At 36.1% G+C, this 15,186-nt stretch overlaps 2 protein-coding genes across 5 annotated transcripts in view; one reads left to right on the top strand and one right to left on the bottom strand.

Annotated features, from left to right (window-relative positions):
- Positions 1–15,186, bottom strand: part of LOC143725550 (uncharacterized) — a 63,231-nt gene that overhangs the window by 25,811 nt on the left and 22,234 nt on the right. Inside the window, exons 1-5 of one of the 2 annotated variants that reach the window (XM_077218032.1) lie at positions 9,887–10,269; positions 8,471–8,797; positions 8,256–8,315; positions 7,183–7,257; positions 6,738–7,064 (exon numbers count right to left, since the gene is read on the bottom strand). In XM_077218032.1, coding sequence (XP_077074147.1) covers positions 6,925–7,064; positions 7,183–7,257; positions 8,256–8,315; positions 8,471–8,797; positions 9,887–9,944 — 660 coding nt within the window. In that variant the 5' untranslated portion in view covers positions 9,945–10,269 and the 3' untranslated portion in view covers positions 6,738–6,924. Of the gene's footprint in view, positions 1–6,737; positions 7,065–7,182; positions 7,258–8,255; positions 8,316–8,470; positions 8,798–9,886; positions 10,270–15,186 lie in introns of those variants that run through there. The other variant, XM_077218030.1, reaches the window with a different exon arrangement.
- Positions 559–8,493, top strand: LOC143725559 (uncharacterized). 3 transcript variants are annotated; one of them, XR_013198248.1, is made up of 6 exons: positions 574–676; positions 3,321–3,394; positions 3,557–3,895; positions 4,126–4,217; positions 4,912–5,090; positions 6,894–8,493. XR_013198248.1 is itself a non-coding variant. In XM_077218046.1 (4 exons), exons 1-4 carry the CDS (start codon positions 661–663, stop codon positions 4,948–4,950), a joined length of 486 nt encoding a protein of 161 aa, XP_077074161.1. In that variant the 5' UTR covers positions 569–660; the 3' UTR covers positions 4,951–6,823. The 3 variants fall into 3 exon arrangements, 1 of the variants encoding a protein (XP_077074161.1); XR_013198247.1 differs by lacking the exon at positions 3,321–3,394 and having other exon boundaries at positions 559–676; XM_077218046.1 differs by lacking the exons at positions 3,321–3,394; positions 6,894–8,493 and having other exon boundaries at positions 569–676; positions 4,912–6,823.

The raw sequence follows: 15,186 nt of genomic DNA, 5'->3' as shown, positions 1-15,186 counted from the left end.
GATGGAAACAGATAGATGGGGATTATTGTTTTTCATTAGTGAAGTCGATGCCTCAAAAAATTCAAGCTGTCATAAAAGTCAGAGGAGGAGCAATAAAGTACTAATTGTGTGTTTTTTGTTGTTGTTGATGATTCCATTTTTTCCCTCAACATTAAATGATTACATACTTTTTTCTCTGCTTGATCTGGGAAAAGACATGCCATCATTATTAATAAAAAAGTAAGTTATTTTGTTTAAGGTGTGTTTCAAGCCAGAAGCCAGAATGTTAAGCTATTGAGCAAAATCTTTTTGTCTGCTATAAGGTAAAAAAGCTGGGTGAACATCCTCTGAGTGAGGTGATTTTATACTTTCTGCCAGGGGTTGTATTATTCTTATTAACTAATTCAAATCTGAAAATCTGGCACATTGTTAAGCTGAGAAGCCATTTTGTCTATATTAATGCCCATGACATGTCTTTATTAAATGTTAAGACGGGAGGGCGGGGGGAAACATCCGTTTTGTGTGTGCGGGGTGACCTATTTTCTTTTTTCACTGTCTATGAGTGACTCATGCAGTCTCATGACTTGGCGGTTTAGGCACTAGGCAGAGCATTCAAGAACCTCACACGAGCGAGATGCGTCTCGAATCGATTTCGGGAGCTGTTTCATATATTGGGTCACTATGCTGTGTATTCAAGGTAAGACGTTATTAAATTTGCACGACAAAGATGTTTCAGTCTCCTCAATTGCCATTTTTTCAAACTAGTGTTTCATCTATGACGCAAAATGACAACCAGCACTTTTCCCATTACTGACAAGACGATAACGACACCAGTCAATAAACGATAACTCTGTGACTATATCAATATGCAATATCGTTGACTAAAATGTAGTTATATACATTTAAAAAGTAGGCCCTAGTTGAATAAAAGAGAAGACAAAACATTACAGACTGTTTTTAACAAAGTCGATGAGCTGTCATGCCATATTTCAAGAATTTAAATCCCCCAACCAGAGCTTTTCTGTTAAAAGAACACGTGTTCTTCTACCCAGTGTAATAATTGCAATCTAGCAACCATGTGCTCTCGCTACACTGCGAAAGAAGCGCTGATTATTTGAAAACATGTCTGACTCCAAGCACTGACCCACGTGCTGCATCTCATTTAAACGCTGTCTTCCGGAGTTCACTTGTGTAAAGGCGGATTCCAAAGAAAGAAATAATTTTCAGTATTTTACACCTTAAGATTAATAACAGTCAATTGTATTATGGTTACTTTTCTTAAATAAGACATAATTGATGACGTAGGCAGCCTTTTTTTCTTTTTCTTTTTTTATTATGCAGTAATAACAAATACAAATAAGGACAATAATAAACAATACAGAATACAGAGGATTACACTACATAAACATAAAGAACATTAAACTAGCTTAAATGATTGACACCATTGCAGAGTCTTAAATGCAGTGGAATTTTTAGAGTTCTTCAAAGAGTTTAGATACATATCAAAATCTTTCTTGAAAATGAAAAAAGAAGGAGTTTTCTTTGGAAATTTACACTTGTGAATATAAAATTTGGCAAGAAGACGTAGGAAGCCTTTAAATGCGACGTATGATGCGACGTGACGTGACATCCAACAGGAAATAAGCTCAGCTCAGCTGACAGAGATCGAAAATGGAAAAAGTTACTGTTTACAAACAAATGCTTGCTCGTTTCGCATGAGCGCTGCCTTAAAATGTAGCCGAAAATTGCAGTTTTATCTTTGTTTAAATATCGGCGGAGATTGTGATTTCTCAAGATTACCAGGTCACGGCCAGGATTTTATATAAATCATCGTTCTCGGTCATTACGTTCACCTCAGATCTGATTAAGTTACCCCGCAGCTGCTGTTTGCACAAGATCCTTGATTTTTTTTTCACCCTTCTTATTCCTCATGCTTTAGAAACGCTGTTATCTGTGTGATGATTTCTACTTGTTTCACGTCAGACAAATGATTATATACCCGACTAATTAAACTGAAACCTCCTTTGTATGTTTCTTGTATAGCCTATATGATCATATGTAGGCTATGACTTCATAGTAACTTGTATTGCGTAACTGTACAACTGTAAAACCATGTATTGCGTAACAGCCCATAAAACACGAGCTCTGCTAAAAGTAGCAGGAAGTAACGTGAAAGATATTACAGAAGAGGAAGTGCGGCAGCTGTTGTAACATTAAATAAGATTGCATCGCCAGTATTTTAAAGAGACCAGAGAGAATATGACAAAAGACAGCTGTTGATTGTTATGACTTTAGTAATAATAAAAAAATAGACATAATACTGTACAACACGACACCACTATGAAAGTTTAAATGTTTACAGTTGATATTACTGAACAATATGTTAAATTACCACAAAATGGAACAAAAAAATATATGAATGATGGCGCACAGATTGAACAATATCTTAGCAGATTTTATAATAATAGCCAGATACCTGGGCTTTGTACCTCTGTTCGGCAGTAGATGATTAAATTAATTTTATCTCATGTTCAATAAATGTATGAATGACCTGCATAAATGTCAACTCAAAATAATGACATCATCATCCCAGAGAATCCTGCAGAACCCGTCGAGGGCGTCAACAACTTCATTTTACAATCAGCTGAACTGTACCGATGTCCAAAAGTCCCCTGAATGTTCACACCCTTTAGTCTTCATGCTGTGACATACACCTAATGAGAATAAATCAAAATATTGTAAACACAAATGAAAACATGTTAATGCCACAAATGTTAAAAAGCAAAACAAATCATCTATTACTTTGGCCTGATATTGATACACCCCAAATATAACCTATTACTGCCTTCTCCAATGCAGGCTTTATGATCAAAATGTTTGTTTCAAGTGAACTTGATTATTTAAAAGATTTAATGTTAATATAAAATAGTTTGATTGTCAAGACACTATGCAATTGTTGATGGGTCTATACTAAAAAAAATTATGTTAAAAGTTTAGTATGGGGAACAATTCTCATTTTTAACTTTTTGCTTATTAGATTGCATATATTGGCTGTTTATTAGTAGGCTACTTATAAAGCATATTAATGCCTTATTCTACATCCATTAATCCACCCAACTTAACAACAATAATATATAATAACATTAATAATATCAAACCAAGCATATGAGTTGACATTCTCTGGATTTGATCTTAAAGGTGAAAGTGCAATAATTCTAATGAAATAGTGTGTGTCTGACATATCTCAGACCAGCAATAAAACAAAATGTAATTAATTTTTTTAAAATTTCAAAATAAAAATCTTTTTTTTTTAACTTGTTTATTTGAATGATTTCATTAAGAGTGGACAAAGTGGACATGGAACAAGCGCATCTGACAGTATCCTCTAACTCCTGATTGTCTCGTGTAATACATGGTAATTCAAACTGGAATGGTTACATATTATTTTAATTAGTAATGAGTGATTATTTAAGTATGGCTCATACAAAAATCTAATTTATAAAATAATAGAAACCTCAAAAAATAAGAATGAATTTAATGCATATGTTGTTTAAAGTAATGCTCTATACCTTTTCAGTGGTACTGTTGTTTCTTCTGGCCAGCTGCACAAGCTCTAATGTTCCCACGACTGTGAAGACCGTTCGACAGGGAGAGACTGTGAACGAACCCGTTTTAAACATTTCTACACTGGATGAGCATGATCAGCTGATGGCGTACTATGGAAGAGAATTAAGTGCTCAATATTTCTGCAATAACGGGACATGTAATAACCTCCCAGCACTGGTGTGTCAGTTTCAAGTTTACTCGGGGGATTTGTGTCTCATCATCCCCAATGCCAACGTCAGTAACTCTGGCGAATACAAAGTCATTCTCAATGGATATGAGGATGTACTGAACTTAATTCTTAAAGTTGAAGGTCAGTATGTTACAGTACAATTGTCATACCTGCATTTGTAGCATGTTGGCCTTAGTGGTGTCCTTAATTTTTACATTGGGTGACGACTAAAGTTAAACTAAAGGTGTCAAGGATAAATGTGACTGTCCTCACGAGCTAATGGTTGATTCTGAGGATCTGATAGAGGTTTATCTGATGTCATGTGTGAAGTACTTAAGTTGTGTTTTTTCCTGTTTCGCCATGCTTTACAGCGGTTCCACAACATTCCCTCTTAATTTGGTTAATCCCTGTTATTGGAGTTACTGCAGCTGTCCTCTTCTTGGTCATTCGTTTAAACTACATGGTAAGTCTTTTTTCCTGTGAAAAAAATTCTTCATGCCTTAAAATATCTTGAATGTAACTCGACACCCTTGCCTCATTTCGCATACATGGTTCTATGAATATGCAAATGAGCCCCGCCTCCACTCACTCACTCACTCACTCAGAGATCCACTCGTTGACGATCACACGTTGATCTGATTGGTCAAGGTAGTTTGTGACGTCAGAAACACCAGCGATTTCAAACCGTGTTTTTGAGACTGTCTTTGGTTCACTGCAGTTTTAAGCAGAAAATACTCAGCAATGCTGTCGACTTATGAATTTACACATGGTTTGTCTTAAAGCACATTTAAAACACCACATAGACACATAAACAACATTGAAAGCTTAATTTTCACCACAGGGGGACGTTAGTGTGTGTGTTACATCACTGTTACATCACTTTTCCAGAGGAATAAATGTGTAATAATGACTTTACGGTATCTAGATATAAATTGACATTCAAAAATAAATCTACCTTGCAAACTATTCACTGGAGTAAAAAGTGTGACAACTATAGATACCATATTTGTTTTTATAGAAACCAAACCAAGCATGTTCTCTTGCCACAAGAAAATTTAGTTTTGAGGCGAACTGCACTTAAATTTATTTTTAGCATTAACAAGGTTACAATTCAGTAGGTTTACATTCTGTAATTGTGGTTTTGTTTTGTTTTACAGAAGTTCGGCTTTCAGAGGACAGAAACGACTTCGATATAACTTTCTTACGTTAAGCATTAAGTGAAACGATGCTCGTCCTGACCATTCTCATCAAGATCCACAATTACAAGATGCACAGGAAATAGAGTAATGGGATATGAGGGATATAAGCTGGACCTTTCAAAAGCTGTATTTAATCAGTAAGTTGTAGTCATGTAGCAAATAGATTTTTATAAATACACACACAATCATCCAGTTTAAATGGATACTTCACTGATTAACATTAAGCTTTGTATCAGTAGAAACCCGGTAGTATTTTCGAATGACCGTGCTTCCCCCCCTCATGTTCCCCTGAGACGAGAGATTTCTGCATTGTGTGTCTGGAAAAAAAAACCTCAGATGACGCAAAAATGGTCATTTAGCATCATCAGAGGCTTTTTTGTCCAGAGCCTAGAGACTAAAGCCAGTAGTAGGGGCGAGTGGCGCATGTTCCCCATAGGTTGGGCTGTACATTCTGGTACAAAGCAATTTAGCACCATTTCGATGGAAAAAACACTAGTATTTAAATTAATTTATCAACTAACTCTTCACGGAGACTCACGATAAAACAGCGTCTTTTCAGTTTCGAGTCAACTAGTAGCCTAGTTGTATCATTTCTTACCGGTAGGCGTGGCTTGGGAGTTGTTGTCTTTCATCCACATGAGCCAAAAATACATCATACATCTCTCTCTCTCTCTCTCTCTCTCTCTCTCTCTCTCTCTTTCTCTCTCTCTCTCTCTCTCTCTCTCTCTCTCTCTCTGTCTCTCTCTCTCTCTCTCTCTCTCTCTGTCTCTCTCTCTCTCTCTCTCTCTTTCTCTCTCTCTCTCTCTCTCTCTCTCTCTCTCTAGCTGCTTCCTTATATACACTAACAGTGTATGTATAATAATATATTTATTTTTGCTAGGAATTTGCACTCCTTTTTCTTAACCTTCCATGACACTTTTTAGAACTTGACAAATGTAGCGTACTTCATCTCATTTGATTTTCATTTCTTTTTTTATTAGTAACATAATGAATTTAGAACAAATGTTGCAATAATACTGCACATAAACCGTTAGCAATATTTAGTCTACAACAAAATTTCAATATAAACTACAAAGCTGCCTATAAATGCCTGAAAGATGTCTGTGGCCATTGCACAGGTGCTCTCAAATATTTTGTGGTGATATGACCCTTTTAAAGTCATATCTACATTGTTCTACATTATTTATTTTTTTTAAAAAGTATATTTTTTACAATGCAACATTTAAAGTACTGTTACAACCTAAAATTTCATATCAAAAAAGGTTAAATTTGGTGCTGCTTTGTAAAATATGAGCCATCCTTTCCTACCGAACAAGGTGTGAAAAGCATTCAATTATTGAATGTATTTTTAAGTATTTGATTGTTAACATTGCTGTTACGCCACTTTTTTCAGTGCAGAACACATAATAAACTGCTTATTTATAAAACCTTTCTTTATATTTACACTTTTACTTCCTGTGTGTATTTTATATTTTGTAAAATTTTACAATCAAGGTCAGACTGGAAGAATCAGAAATATTAATATGATTGATATTATAATGATTTATTGTGTGCATAAAGACCTTAGTTGAAGTGATTCGCTGTGAGAATGGCGACATGCATCGCTTATGTTATCGATTTGTTTTTGTTTTCAGGAAAATTTTATATTCACCAAACTAAATTAGTAACTCAAAACCCAAGTTTGCTCATTTTAAAGCAGCCTTTAAAGTGTATTTAGAGTCTGTAAAGTTGTACAAAAACCAAAATCCCAAAGATCTGTCTCTGACAAATGAATTTAACATATGTTTGTGATACCCTTTATTATTGTTGTTGTTTCAAGTTGTACTTGACAAATGTGACATTTTGTAAAAGAAATGTGTCAAGAACTTGATATTGAATTCTGTCATTTTTGAAAATTCAATTTAAAAAAAAGGATACACTGATCACGTGATGTCGCACAGATTTGTATCATCATCATCATCATCATCATCATCACACGGAAGATTGAGCTCCTCTTCTGGGAGTGCAACATCTTATGTGATCAACCAGAAAGACAACAGTGGCAATCCCCACCAGTCCAGACAGAACCAGTCTGACCAGAACCTCAGCCTCACCACAACTCCCCACAGGATCTGAGGATTCAGGAGAAACACACACAGTGTGTTATTCATAAACCTAGCTCTACACATAACTACCTTTGTATTTGTGGAAACACAAGAAAACGTCATTCTGTCAAAAAGTTGATTGTACCTTGATGATTAGGGAAGAACTCGTTTGTTTGTGGATGGGTGGCGCTGTTGCTCGCGTGTGATCCCTGTGATGTACCTGTGGACAGTTATAGTTTGTAAGGTTAAAGTTATTTGAGTGCTTTTTAAAAGTACTGGCAGTTTGCTGTCTGTCACTTCGTCCTAACTATTAGTGATGATTAGTGACGCTTTCGAAACACTGCTTAATGGAGAAACGGATCTTTTGTTTCGATTCAGTGGTTCGGAGCTTCAATCGCGCCAAGTCAGGTGATTTCAGGAAACGAGGATTTGTTACGTCATACTGTTTCAAACACTGATCTATAGGCCTAATGTCATTATATAGATCAGTGATTTCGAAGCATTGTAAAATTCTGATGATGTGATTCTAGATGACGTTGATCTGGTGAACCTATGAATTAATACTTTTTTGTAATTAATACTTACAAAAAAGAAACTGATTGTCAAGCCCTGACTAATAACACAAATCAAGGACTACAAATTAATTATGTAATATATAAAAAAAATTAATGGTATTATGTGTATATTACATTTAATAGCATGTGCAATTGGTTTTTAAAAAGTGCCATAACTCATTATACATGTTTGTACTGAGTTTCGTTGCATTTACATTGTTTTGACCAGCAGTCTCGACCCCTCGAAACAGCCAGTTTCGAAACAGTAAATCATTTTACGAAGCAATTGGTGATTCAGAGCTTCGAAAAATCCTCGTTTTCCCATCACTAGTCCTCCTAACTAGGTGCAACCTGTCAAGTTTGTGTGCTATTAGTCATTTTTCTGTCTCCATTGAAAGCCAGACAAATCACAACTAGATATTAAATGTCTAATGTTGAAATAATCAGGAAATTAACTTTATTGAAGTGTTGTTTTTTTAACTTTGTATAGTTAACTTATGTTTCTAGTCTTATTGTGATTCATCAGTGCAAGATGTTTCAAAGAAAATGTTTTACACTTAGTGCCCTGCACCCCTCCTGAGTTGAATATCAGGAATCATGACGACAATTTTTAGAGGATAATTGTATGTTCATTACAGAAAGACAGATATAAACAGAGACAGACCTGTAGATGTGTGTACAGTAACTGCTGAGCTGATGCTGATGGCAGGAACAGTGACCGGTGCTTTAGGACGAGAGGAAACATGTACATCACCAATTTTACACTGAAACATATAATTAGACCATTTGAGATCCTATTAGCAGTTATCATCCTGAATCGTATTGCTTTGATCCCATATTATTAGTTATTTTTCCATATTGACTGCAGTTGTAACTTACCATAAACTTCCACTTCATATTTCTGCACTGTGACTTCTTTATTAACAATGATTACTGCTTTATACAGTCCAGAATCATTAGTCCTGATGTCTGTGATGGTTAAAATGCCTGTTGCTTGGTCTAACTGTATTCTGCCAGTGAGTCTCTTGTCATAATGTGTGTATATTTTCCCTTGATACATCTGTGCGACACGAGTACTTTGTCTGCCGCTTTCAAACGTCCACAGAATCTGAACGTCTCCATTTAGATCATGAAGTCCCGGATGCAGATTGAGGAAACCTCCCTCCTTCACTTTAACTGTTTCAACGTCATCAACCTCTCCTCCCACTGAAACAATATGAAAACAGGTTTAATATACAGGTAAACAAACAAAACAATATCCTATAATGAGACCTGTTACTTCCAACAAATGGTCGGGTAACTTTATAAGAAAAAATCTTGATCGTTAAAATGCCACATATGTCTGTAAAAAACGATAACCATTAATTTTAAGTGTAATTTACATGTATGTGTTTAGAAAGTGAAAGCTAGAGAAGATGAGAATGCAGAGAAAGTTTTTTTTTTTTTTGGTTACTGTCAGTGCATTGGGTGTAAAACACAATAAAATATCTATCAGAGGTTCAATAAGATCTGTTACTAAGGATTTTAAACAAACAATTTAACAAACAATACAATGCGTAATGCTTTGAGAAATACATTTTCTTTTCTGTACATTTTTCCATGCATAATATAGTGTACGTATCTCAGATAACCCCGCCACTGAACAGCACACTGTAAAAAATTATATCATCAGTTATGACAACATATGTTTTTACATTGCTTTAACCCAGCAAAATAAGTAATGCAAAACATTTTTTTCATACAAGATTCAACTGATTTTCAAGTCAGTTTAATGTAATTTAAGTTTAAATGACTTGAACATCCAAGTTGACTGTACTTAAATTTAAGGCAGCAACTTTATTTATTTTTTACAGTGTAAAAATAACTAAATAATTGCTTTACACAATGCAATTTGTGGACAGTTCTTGGCAATAAACTGAATTATGGACCAGACCTTCTGCTGTCTAGTCGTTGACTATAAGCTGATTTTTATAAGCCCGGAAAGTGAGATCACAATACATATTTCTTGCAGCACTGCAACACTAGCAGACACTTTTGTGGTTTGACTGAAAGCGATCTGAAGAGTGGAAAAGGAAGTTGGTCATTATGAGTGTTTAAACAATAATGGTCGGAAATCACCTGAGACTAACCTTAAAGTGTTTCTTTGAGAATAGTTTTCTTGAAAAAAAAAAAGTTTTTTGAAAATTATTCACAGCATACACCATCAGTTACTAAATATGTTCCAATAAGTTACTAGATGAGGGAATACTAAAACAAATAAAAAAAATATAATAAAATAAAGTAAAAATACCTTACCCAGTTGCACACTGATGAAACTCAAGACAAGAGCCAGAATACTGATGGACATTTTCATGAATAATCAAATATTCAGTGTTGTGACAGAAGCTCAAGTGATGAACTTTTTATAAAGATATTCTCATCAAGAGGAAGTGACCGCTGTCTTGCTGTCATGGGAAGGTACGAGTGTTTTTCTGAAACCGTACTTCCAAAGTCCTCTTCCAGTATCATATAACATCCAATTCTGCACCAATGGCCATCAAGCTGTTGAGAGAAGAGCCTCACCAAGACAGATGAACGTTAGGAGTTCAGACTCATAGTCCTGATGTCTGTGATGGTTAAAATGTCCATTTCTTGATCCAGGTCATAATGCATGTACATTCTCTATTGATGCATCTGTGCAACACAGTATCTGAACGTCTCCAGATCATCGACTGAACCTCCCTCCTCCACTTTAACCGTTTAATCGTCATCCACACCTCCACCCACTGAAACAGGTTATACGCGAGTAAACAAACCCTGGTTACAGTTACCTCCATCATATACGAGAAATAACCTTAAGTGTTAGACGTAATAGTCAAGTGAATCTCAACTATCAACCCATCAACTAGTTTTCAGGTTTAAAATGGATATCTAATGGCAACTGAACACACTACCAGAATTGTTAGTTTTTCAATTAAATAAACCATGATTTTCTCACTGCAAGTGGGCCTTTATTTAATGTAGTGTGGGTAATATATATATATGTTCATGTATACTGTGAATAAAGCAATAACATTTCATCCATTACGGGATAGTAAATGAGCGACCACATTGTCTGTATTGCAACACTATCGCTCTGAGATTTGACATAGCATGATCTAAAGAGCTGTAAAGGAAGTTGATGTTTTTTGTGGTTTCAGAAAGTGTTGTATGTAAATGGATTGGCCTTGACCAGAAGTTGCTTTTAACTTTAAAGAGTGAAACCAATAAAATGTGGCACTTTTTAGTTGAACATAAACCAACTTTTTTGCAGGAAATTAAATTTAAACAAATAAAATATTAATTGATAAAAAATATACATATATTTTTTGTTTGTTTCTAATATGAGCTGTGTGTGAACATGAAGACACACCGTTAAGTTCTACAGGCAGGAAATTGTCACTCTTTCCACTCTTTTTTTTTTTAAATGTGACTTGTGCATGTTATGTGGGCAAAATGTTTAAAGTCCCCGTGAACCGGAAGTTGCAAACGACTTTTCTCCAGTGTTGTGACGTATTTCCGAGAGAAACGGAATACTAAATGAGGCAAAATAGTGTGCGTGGCTTTTTTTCCAACTAGCACCTGATTGGATCTAGAAAAGTAGGTGTTTCATTCAAACACACAGGCAGCCTGTGTACTGTCAGTTGGAGGGGCGTCGTTACGGATGTTAAGCAGACACCCAAACCGTCAAACCTACGTCATCAGGGAAGGTCCTCCAATGCAGAGGGGAGGGGAAATTTCAGATTTTGATTAAAGATTACGAAGCCAAAAAATTTTTTTGTGTGGATTGACTTGCATGGATGAATTGTTCACCACAAAACGATCAATTTAGGCAAACAAAGTAAGTATGGTCAATTTTGAATTCATGGGGACTTTAATTTCCCCCCTTATTTATTATCATGTTATGGTAAACATCAAGAGATGGACTTCACAAGTTGGGTTATTCTTAGAAACCGAATTTTACTATAAAACAATAACTAAAACAAAGAACAGTCACCACAACCTACATACAATGAAACCTATTCGCGTGTTTGAGCGCCCGCACATACGTCATCATGCGACGGGAAGCTCGCGCTCAGGACTATCGTGAACGCGCTCAGGATCGTTTGCCGAGGCTGTGGATTACAGGTAATATGTTGTAAATAATGTTTTTTTCACAGACTAAAAATCTTCTTTACTGTTCTGCTGAAAAAAAAGCCACCTATAGATCTTGGATGGTCTGAGAGTGAGTAAATTAACTGCAAATTTTAGTTTTGGGATGAACGATCCCTTGAAAACAATGAAAACAAATAAATATGAGAACATATACAAATTTTAATTTTTAACATTTTCTAATTGTATTTAATATGCTATTTTCAGAATAGGCCTACTGAAATTAACTTTTTGAGGGGTGGCATTTTTACCTTTATCACATGCATTTTGTTTTGTAATTCAATGTATGCATAATCTTTTACGTCAAATTCTTAAAGTTAAAGGGTAACTAAACCCTAAACCAACTTTTTTTAGTTAATGATCTATAATAATGGGGCTTTATTCGTGCTGTTCATTGATTCGAGTAACTTTTTTGACTTTTGGGTATAAAGTGTTTTAATTCTACAATATATGGTGTAGAAAAGTCTGAGTGCTGCCCTCTTCAGGTTGAACAGTGGCTACTGCAGTTGAATTTTCCTATTGGATGTTTGGGGTGGCAGGTGATGTAAGCAGGTTCCAGCTCACCACGCCCTTGGCAGTATAAAAACCATCTTGTTACGTCAAAACCACTGTTTGTCAGTTTGGTTTGAAATGTGCGGGGGTCAGAGACGCATTCGGAAGTGCATTTTCAGAAGTGCTGGGTACAAACTAGAGGTCTGCACTCCCGCGGGTCCCGACGCACAACAGTGCGGCGCGGGACAAATTTTTAAAGGTCATTGCGGGAGCGGGCGGGATGATGAGGTGCACTTGCGGGTGCGGGCGGGAGGGATGATACGCTGCACTCCCGCAAATGAAATATGAGTATTAAGTAAAATATATAAATGATTAAAGTAGCGTACATAATTTGTAGTTGTGAGGGAGATTCTGATTGGCAGCAATAAAAACGTTTTAAGCAGCCTAAACTTGTGAATGTTGTCGGGTATGGCGGGGCCTAATCTCACGCACACTTGTTTAGAGACAATTCCTTTCCCGCTGCTCCGAGTTCGAATTCGAAAGCTAGTTCAAGTTCAAAATAGACAGCATGGACGAGGAACAGAGCGCCTCTAGTGCTTCAGATAAAGTACTGTTGTGAATATTATGCTGTTCGTAATATGGGACCAATAAATATGTTACCAATTATTGGTAAGGAATTTTGTGTGCACGCATTTTTTTCCCCAAGACCTTTCGTCAGACAGAAAGTGCGGGCGGGAGCGGGACATTATATCACAGATGCGGGCGGGAGCGGTACTAAAAATGACAAATCTTTGCGGGAGCGGGCGGGAGCGGGACTGAACACTGCGGGAGCGGGCGGGAGCGGGTCTGAAAATTGTGTCCCGCGCAGACCTCTAGTACAAACTTGTCAAACTGTGCAGCCTCTCTGCTCAACCCGTAAATAAATGCATCGATCCGCAAAATTTGTTTGAGTTCTTAAATGGTCTGGTGGTAGATCTTTTGCCAATCGTGTCAGAGGTTACGGATTCTAATAGAGTGCCGAAGTTATGACGTCACTTTGTAGGCCAAAACGCGGAAGTGAGTTAGCATTTTAGCACTTCCGGCTCACTCGCCCTAAAGTCTATGGTTATTTTAATGGGTTTTTGCTAAATCGCCTGAAATAAGGTCTGTGGTTAACAAAGCCTCTAAATATTTTCACGTTTTGATCTATGACATAAAACACACCAGTTATAACCTGCTTGTGGTTTTTTAAACTTTATTGTGTCTGCTTGTGGTTTTTTAAACTTTATATAGGCTTCAAAATGTATACATTTTCGATTAACTTGTAAAGATTATTGATAGACAAAACGCGTAAGGGTCACAACTCTTTGTTCAACACAGATCTTATTTTTTGGGATTTTCCAAAAGTCTATGGGGAAAATGCATAGCTTTTCGATCGAGGGAACCCATGCGCCGCTAACTTCCGAGTTGTCCTACAAAGTGACGTCATAACTTCGGCACTCTATTCCCCACTCATATAATTTTTTTTTCTCTCATAATAACGGAATATGTTCATCAGTGATTACAGCCTATATCAAGCAGGGACACGTTTGTGTGCGTTTTATTTTGTGATTTCAGTCTCCACAACGGCGAGATCGAAGAGCGCGTCCGAATGTGAAGACAAGAGAGCACTGTATCCATGACACTGATAGCAGCGGCAAACGAGCGCTCCGCTTGATTTCTAAAACAACACATTTTAGCGCTAGATCTCTTGTTTAATAGCGAACTAAATGAATGCTCTGGTAGTTAACTTGAGATGTTTTATTTATTTGTATTTGGTTACGGTCATGGGCGTAGATTACGCGTAATGCGTACATTACTTTTTATACAATGTAAATTCGTCCCCCGCACTTTTTCATAGGGCAAGTGTTTCAACGACAAGCTGAGGTTTTCACGGGTGTGTATACATCGATATTTAAAATCAAAAGAGTCAATGACTTCACGTTTCCATGGTAATCAGTCACTCGTGCATTAGCTTACGACACGCCCGCATCCGCGTCGAATCCATCAGTTTCATAGAGTTCAAAATGGCAAAAAACTCTTCACTCCTTTTTCACGAAAAAGTTAAGCACTGTAAGTTGTTATGTAGTATCCGAATTGTGTTGCACAATGATGAATAACTCCGCCTATTTCTCTTGTTGAATAATTAACAGGTTTTGTTGTAAATTCACTACCCGAACAAACATGCCATATTTTCAATCTTTTTTTACTCGTAATACATTTTATTTTCACAGATATGTTATCAAAGCCCTTCAATTTAGAATAAACATGGTGAATGTTAATGCTGAACTTGTATTTTCATGCATTAACAGCCACGATCTGCTTGAATCAGGCAGCGTTGTAACATGCGTACATGATGTTTATCATAATTTGGTAACACTTTACAATTAGATAAAAAAAAAGTTTGTAGACAAACTTTAAGTTCTCTTGAAAAAGCCTAACTAGAAAGTTTGTTGTAGTTTTAAAAGCTTGAAGTTTGAAGGTTTTCAATTGGAAAGTTTTAGTTTAGTAAGACAGACTTTGTTTAGGCTAGTAAGAAAATGTAATTTTGCCAAAAGAAGAACTTTTATTTTAAGTAAATGTTATTTTAAAATCAGCTTCAGTGTGATATTTAACCATATTATCATGCTTAACACTGATAATTTGAATAATTGTAATGCGATGATCAGATATCAAAATCAGAGAATATCATATGTTTGGGCAGTTGGATTATTTATTTTTAACAGCAGATTCGGGGCACTCAAAGTGCAGCAGATTAGTGAATTTATCTTTAAAATGTAAAACATTTTCTTTCAGGGGGGCATGCCTCCGGACCCCCCTAGAGGTACAGAGATCCACCTACGAAAATACTGTGGTAAAACAGTAGACTATATGATGGTCTATGAAAAATACACATTTTATTATCTTATTAAAAT

Source organism: Siphateles boraxobius, unplaced genomic scaffold (assembly GCF_051911475.1).
Source record: "Siphateles boraxobius isolate OS27281-9 unplaced genomic scaffold, OSU_SipBor_1 77, whole genome shotgun sequence".
In the NCBI taxonomy this organism is placed as follows: domain Eukaryota; kingdom Metazoa; phylum Chordata; class Actinopteri; order Cypriniformes; family Leuciscidae; genus Siphateles; species Siphateles boraxobius.
The sequence above is the reverse complement of the archived record's forward strand: the minus strand, read 5'-3'. Positions and strand labels throughout refer to the sequence as shown.

Excerpts from the sequence above, each read along its gene's own strand:
- LOC143725559 (XM_077218046.1), top strand. Across the intron at positions 3,896-4,125 it reads CTTAATTCTTAAAGTTGAAG|CGGTTCCACAACATTCCCTC; the intron begins GTCAGTATGTTA and ends CATGCTTTACAG. Across the intron at positions 4,218-4,911 it reads TCATTCGTTTAAACTACATG|AAGTTCGGCTTTCAGAGGAC; the intron begins GTAAGTCTTTTT and ends TTTGTTTTACAG.